We start from the raw sequence: 7,111 nt of genomic DNA, 5'->3' as shown, positions 1-7,111 counted from the left end.
CACAAGGGCTTTAATGCCCCAATAGCTTTTTGCTCAAGGTGAGGGACATTTAGCTTGCTTATAATTTATAAACAGATAATGAGCTCCAAACACAAACGAAAGCATGATGTTAGCATGAAATATACAGTACCATCCCTTAGTGTTGCAATCATTAAAAACATTTGCTCTGATCCACCACGGGATCTGCCGCCTCAGCCATACTGTCAATCTATCATCAATATGTCCACTTTTGTTATGTCGTGATTATGAGATAAGTACGTTGTGATCGACAAAACGAGGGAATACTTTTTTTAAATTCATATGTCCCCCCAGGTCATTCTACTGGCTGCAGTGCAGAAAGAATCCCATATTCTTGAACGTTCCCGAAGTGTACTCCTCAATCCTGTCCGATGGGTTGGTTAGAACAGAAAGGGACGTTCCAGCCCATGTTTGGAAATGTTTACTCTGGGGCGCTATCTGTCAGACAGAAGCCTCTAGATTGCACTCCAGAGACCATCTAGTAGTGTACCGTAAAGTGTCCATTGGAATTGAATCTGGAGGGAGTTCATTATACTAACTAACCATGGCTCAAGCGAAAATCCACCACGCTAAAATGACTGAAGCGGCTAAAGGCAAATTCAGCAGATCAATGTCTATGGCAGATCGCTCTGGACAACTACTTGAAAGTTTGGACCAGCTGGAAATAAGGTATTTTACAGAAGGCTAGTCTAACGGCATGAATACTGTATGTAACGGTATCGGATTTTTTTTGTCTAGGAACTTTAAGGAATACACACAGTAGCCTATTAGGCTACACAATCTCTCCATGTGCCATGTGACAGCTGTTTTAAACGGATTCTAAACATAGAAAGGGTGACAGTGGAAGAAGGAAGAAAGTTCCCCGAATACATGTGTGCACACTAAAGTGCAGAATATGACCTTATCGTTTATTATCGTCTGGTTTATTTTAATATTTTACGGTGCCAGACTGTATTTATCCTCTAAAATGACAAATTAATAGCCTTATTTAAACAGTAATTAAAAAAACAAATAAACACTGAGAAAGTTGTAGCAATGGGATGATAATATGTTCACAACAGTCTCTGAGTCACGTAGGCCTACACTCACTATATTCTATCGAAATATCTCATGACAATGACATCTGTTTTAGGGTGGAGGCTTTACGTGAAGTCGCAACTTCAATGGAACAGGAGAGAGAGTGCTTACTGGATTTGATACAATCCATAAAGAACAGTGAAGAAATGCGCAGCATTTGTGACGGTAGGCTTTGTGTTGTTTGACAGTCATCAGATAACTTCTGCCTGATGACTACTTCATAGGCCTACATTTGGTTGAATTAAAATGGACACTTAACTGGTTGAAATTCTTATTTGAAGGGATAGTTCACACCAATCAAAGTTGTCAGATGTTTTTAGATCTAAAAATGGGTCTTGTGTTGAGTCCAAATCCTGTCATATCTTGTGCAAATCCAGCTATATAGCCTACCTCAATCCAAAATGAATGGTAAAGGTAGACACCATGCAATTCTATTCTCTGTTCATCTTTTCCATTCATTTGGGGTGTTGGGGACATAGGCCTATAGCCGATCTACATTTTTGGCATAGACAGGAATTCTTGATATTATAACTGTTAGGTTTTTGTATGTCTGACAAACCTTTACTTTAGAGTCAACTGACTTGTTAACACCTACCTCTGATAGCATGGTCCTATATCTCTCTTTTTCAGGAGAGCGAGAGGAACTATCTTTAACTGCTAATCGTCTTCTGGGTAGGACGCTAACCGTTGAAATCTCAGTGGAAACCATAAGGAACTCCACACAGGAGGATGCGTTACACAAGGCTACCTCTTTGATTGATGAGATTGCAGCAAAGTTGCTTGACGACATGGATGGTGCCAGAAAGCGCCTGATGGCACTGCACGCTGCCTGTGTGACCGAAGCACCACCTGTTCCTATCGATACAAAATTCCAGACGATCGTCATCACCTGCGCCTTGGAAGATCAGAAGAAAATCAAGAGGCGGCTTGAAACTCTGATAAGAAATGTGTATAATGCTGAGAAGAATATAAAGATAATGGATCATCAGAAAGTGGATGACTTAAACAGTGCCAATGGCAAATGATGGCCCTCATACTGATTAACCCCCCCTAAAAAAAATAGCTAGCAATGCTAACATTAGCTAGCTAAAATCCAGTGGTCTCCCCTTAATCTTAGCTAGCTAGCTAACGTTATACTGCATCTAAAATCAATCTGGTAACATCAAAATGATGACAAAAGGTTTTTCTACGAATTATTTTCCTCCTTTAGAAATGTAATTGTATTTCCAAGCCACAGTAATGCACTTTAGACTAAATCTTAATCGACGCCCAATCAGAAGACATGAGTAGAATGCTGTAGGGCACCTAAAACGAACGCTCAAAACAATATTGAGACGAAACGTGCCACCGATGATACTAACACTGTCACATTCAAACCGTCACTACAAATTGCATATCAAATTATTGCAGTCACATTTTTATTTTCTGAATGTGAAGTTACCTGCACACTGCCTTATCTAGTTGCAATAAGCACACAGGCTGTCACTCATTTAGGCATTTCAAAATGCATCTAAATTGTTTTTGTTTCATCTTAGTATGATCACTTACATCTTAAGTGTCCTTGACATTGGTATCTATTGACACATGTTTTGCTACTCTCAGATCATTACAGTAAACCTGGATTATAGGTCACAACCTTACTCAAAACAGAAGGTTCATATCTTTATGTAGGGATGTGTTTAGGTACGTATATAATTGTGAACAACCACTCCAGAAATAGCCAAAGTAACGGTATCTGTGAGAGCTCTTTGCTGTGGTCACAGACATCATTAGAGACAATGTACTATGTCAATACATCATAAATAGGCATTTCACATGCAGGTGCAAAGTGAGCAACATGCACAGCACATGCATATATGTAATACTAGGCAGTCATTTTAGATGTCCATTAACACACACATTTAGGTTTTTCAAAGCAAGTCACTGATGTTTTGAATAAATATGATTTATGTATTCCACTTGCTGAAAGACATTGTTATTCTACAATCTTTGGGGGATGGTCTCATTGCAATGTTTCTACCTGTAATTCTAACAAACCAAACACAATTGAAAAGGTGGGTAAAATAAACAAATATTTTAAGTGTAGCTAATACGTTCCTATTTTTTAATGCTTCATTTAACATTTCACAATAAAACTGTGTACATTAAGATTTACTATCAGCTGTGTGAAAAGTGGAAATTACAGAAAATGTTGAAAACAAATCAAAAGAGATTTTATTTATGCTAGATCACCAAACAGATTTTATTTATGCTAGATCACCATCAAACAGATTTTCAACAAAGCTGCAGGTGCAAGTACTGCATGTGTGGCACACCTTGAGACACTGTTAAATCAAAGTAATAGAAATTAACAAATTAGGTGAGATATACTCTAACTACTACTTTGTGTCACACAATTCTGACAAATTGTAACATTTAGTTAAGTCTTTAGCCTGGTCCCAGGTATATTGTGCTCTTGCCTACTTTAAGCTGACAAACAATGTTTGGCATGGCAATTCCATAAGGAGTTGGAAAGAGAGCAGAAACAGTCTGGCACTCAGGCTAGGTTATCTAGAAACAAACAAAGTTCATGGAAGCAGTATGTAATAAATCAGTAAGCCATCTGCAAAATGTAATAACAAAATGGATTACAGTGATTCTCACAACACCTGAGTGAAAGAGCACTTGACCATATATTATAAGAATGGTAACTGATTTAATTATTAATTCATTAAATGGTCAATATAAACATTGTGTATTTTCAGGAGACAAACATCATTAAAACATCTCATTGTTAAAGTGCCTTTAGTCCATTTGAACAAAATGGAACATTTTTACAAATAGCAACTGTTAAGGGATGGTGTGTGATTTACAATATTTACTAAGCAGGAGTCCTTAAATAAAACTAGTTAAACAAAAATATGTTTAAAGATACACAATGAATGAGAATGTAAACATACATGGACAAGGCTTTGTGGCATTAAACTGTGGTTCCATATTCATTCACTTGAAAAATAAAAAAAAACAAGGCAAGCATGCAAATTTTCATACAACATGTACTGATACCAAAACACAGACTATATACAGTAGAATGTACTTATAACCATGGTGCAATTTTGATTTGTGAATAGTATTAATGGGTAACTAGAAGTTATAATGACGAACACGGTATAAAGAATGAGACGTTCCTTTCTGTCCTACAGTGAAATTAGAGCAGGAATTACTAGTCTTGCCCCAGAAAAGCCATCATATCGGTCAGTGGAAAGAGAACACTATCCAAGCATGAGAAAATGGTGAGAAAATGAAGCCATTACAAAGCTATCCTGTAGTTCTGTTCATAATGTTCAGAACATTCTATCAAGAGACCATTAATTATGAGATCTCTTTTCAATCACACATGAAATTTGATATTTCCTTAAAACAATAATGTAGTGTTCATTTCTCCCGAAACTAACATATATACTGAACAAAAATATAAAATGCAACATGTCAAAACTGTTGGTCCCATGTTTCATATGCTGAAATAAAACATCCCAGAAATGGTTCATGTGCACAAAAAGCCTACTTCTTTCAAATGTGTTTACATCCCTGTTAGTGAACATTTCTCCGTTGCCAAGACAATCCAAGCACCTGAATGGTGTGAAACACCAAGAAGCTCATTAAAAAGCTTGATCATTACACAGGTGCATCTTGCGCTGGGTACAATAAAAGGCCACTAAAATGTGCAGTTGTTAAACAACGCCACAGAGGTCTTAAGTGTTGAGGGTGCGTGCAATTGATATGCTGACTGCAGGAATGTCCACCAGAACTGTTACCAGAGAATTGAATGTTAATTTATCTACCATAAGCCACCTCCAACATCATTTTAGAGAATTTAGCAATACGTCCAACCGGCCTCACAACCGCAGACCACGTGTAACCACGCCAGCCCAGGAACTCTACATCCGGCTTCTTCACCTGCGGGATCGTCTGAGACCTGCCACACGGACAGCTGATAAAACTGAGGAGTATTTCTGTCTGTAATAAATCCCTTTTGAGGGGAAAAACAAATTCTGATTGGCTGGGCCTGCCCTCCCAGGCCCACGCCCCTGCCCATTCATGTGAAATCCATAGACTAGGGCCCAATTACTATTTCAAATGAATGATTTCCTCATACGAACTGTAACTCAATAGAATACTTGAAATTATTGCATGTTGCGTTTATATGTTTGTTCAGTATAAATGTAACAAATATACATATGAGCACATTAAAGATGTTACAATTGTACCACAGTAGAAACAAACAAAGCACATACAGTTGAAGTAGGAAGTTTACACACACCTTAAAAATACATTTAAACTCAGTTTTTCACAATTCCTGACATTTAATCCTAGTAAAAATTACCTGTCTTAGGTCAGCTAGGATCACCACTTTGTTTTAAGAATGTGAAATGTAAATGTAAATGTAGAATAATACTAGAGAATTTTACCTTATTATTTTAACTAGGCAAGTCAGTTAAGAACACATTCTTATTTTCAATGACAGCCTTGAACGACAGCTGACCTTGTCAGCTCGGGGAGTTGAACTTGCAACCTTACTAGTCCAACGCTCTAACCACTAGGCTACGCTGCCGCCCCTGATTTATTTCAGCTTTTATTTCTTTCATCACATTCCCAGTGATGAAGTTTACATACACTCAATTAGTATTTGGTAGCATTGCCTTTAAATTGTTTAACTTGGGTCAAATGTTTCGGGTAGCCTTACACAAGCTTCCCACAAGAACTTGGGCGAATTCTGTCCCATTCCTCCTGACAGACCTGAGTCAGGTTTGAAGGCCTCCTTGCTCGCACATGCTTTTTAGTTCTGCCCACAACTTTTCCATAGGATTGAGGTCAGGGCTTTGTGATGGCCACTGCAATACCTTGACTTTATTGTCCTTAAGCCATATTGCCACAGCTTTGGAAGTATGCTTGGGGTCATTGTCCATTTGGAAGACACATATGCGACCAAGCTTTAACTTCCTGACTGATGTCTTGAGATGTTGCTTCAATATATCCACATAATTTTCCTCCCTCATGATGCCATCTATTTCGTGAATTGCACCAGTCCCTCCTGCAGCAAAGCACCCCCACAACATGATGCTGCCACCCCCATGCTTCACGGTTGGGATGGTTCTTTGGCTTGCAAGCATCCCCCTTTTTCCTCCAAACATAACAATGGTCATTATGGCCAAACAGTTCTATTTTTGTTTCATCAGACCAGAGGACATTTCTCCAAAAGTACAATATTTATCCCCATGTGCAGTTGCAAACCGTAGTCTGTTTTTTTATGGCGGTTTTGGAGTAGTGGCTTCTTCCTTGCTGAGCGGCCTTTCAGGTTATGCCGATATAGGACTCGTTTTACTGTGGATATAGATATTTTTATACCCGTTTCCTCCAGCATCTTCACAAGGTCCTTTGCTGCTGTTCTGGGATTGATTTGCACCTTTCACACCAAAGTACGTTCATCTGTAGGAGACAGAACGCATCTCCTTCCTGAGCGGTATGACGGCTGCGTGGTCCCATGGTGTTTATACTTGAGTACCATTGTTTATACAGATGAACGTGGTACCTTCAGGCATTTGTAAATTGCCCCCAGGGATGAACCAGACTTGTGGAGGTCTACAATTTATTTTCTGAAGTCTTGGCTGATTTCTTGTGATTTTCCCATGATGTCAAGCAAAGAGGCACTGAGTTTGAAGGTAGGCCTTGAAATACATCCACAGGTACACCTCCAATTGACTCAAATGATGTCAATTAGCCTATCAGAAACGTCTAAAGCCATGACATTTTCTGGAATTTTCCAAGCTGTTTAAAGGCACAACCAACTCAGTGCATGTAAACTTCTGACCCACTGGAATTGTGATACAGTGAATTAGTGAAATAATCTGTCTGTAAACAATTGTTGGAAAATGTGTGTCATGCACAAAGTAGATGTCCTAACCAACTTGCCAAAACTATAGTTAACAAGAAATGTGCAGAGTGGTTGAAAAACAGGTTAACGACTCCAACCTAAGTG

At 38.6% G+C, this 7,111-nt stretch overlaps 1 protein-coding gene across 1 annotated transcript; it reads left to right on the top strand.

The window, feature by feature from the left end:
* Positions 1–374: 374 nt before the first annotated feature.
* Positions 375–4,622, top strand: LOC110502685 (BAG cochaperone 2). The gene is made up of 3 exons (XM_021580913.2): positions 375–687; positions 1,151–1,260; positions 1,726–4,622. Exons 1-3 carry the CDS (start codon positions 563–565, stop codon positions 2,118–2,120), a joined length of 630 nt encoding a protein of 209 aa, XP_021436588.1. The 5' UTR covers positions 375–562; the 3' UTR covers positions 2,121–4,622.
* Positions 4,623–7,111: the final 2,489 nt, after the last annotated feature.

Source organism: Oncorhynchus mykiss, chromosome 23 (genome assembly GCF_013265735.2).
Source record: "Oncorhynchus mykiss isolate Arlee chromosome 23, USDA_OmykA_1.1, whole genome shotgun sequence".
In the NCBI taxonomy this organism is placed as follows: domain Eukaryota; kingdom Metazoa; phylum Chordata; class Actinopteri; order Salmoniformes; family Salmonidae; genus Oncorhynchus; species Oncorhynchus mykiss.
This window is presented reverse-complemented; position numbering and strand designations above follow the sequence as displayed.

Coding starts and splice junctions, on each gene's coding strand:
- LOC110502685 (XM_021580913.2), top strand. CDS start 563: ATGGCTCAAGCGAAAATCCACCACGCTAAAATGACTGAAGCGGCTAAA. Junction 688..1,150: donor TTGGACCAGCTGGAAATAAG/GTATTTTACAGA, acceptor CATCTGTTTTAG/GGTGGAGGCTTTACGTGAAG. Junction 1,261..1,725: donor AATGCGCAGCATTTGTGACG/GTAGGCTTTGTG, acceptor TCTCTTTTTCAG/GAGAGCGAGAGGAACTATCT.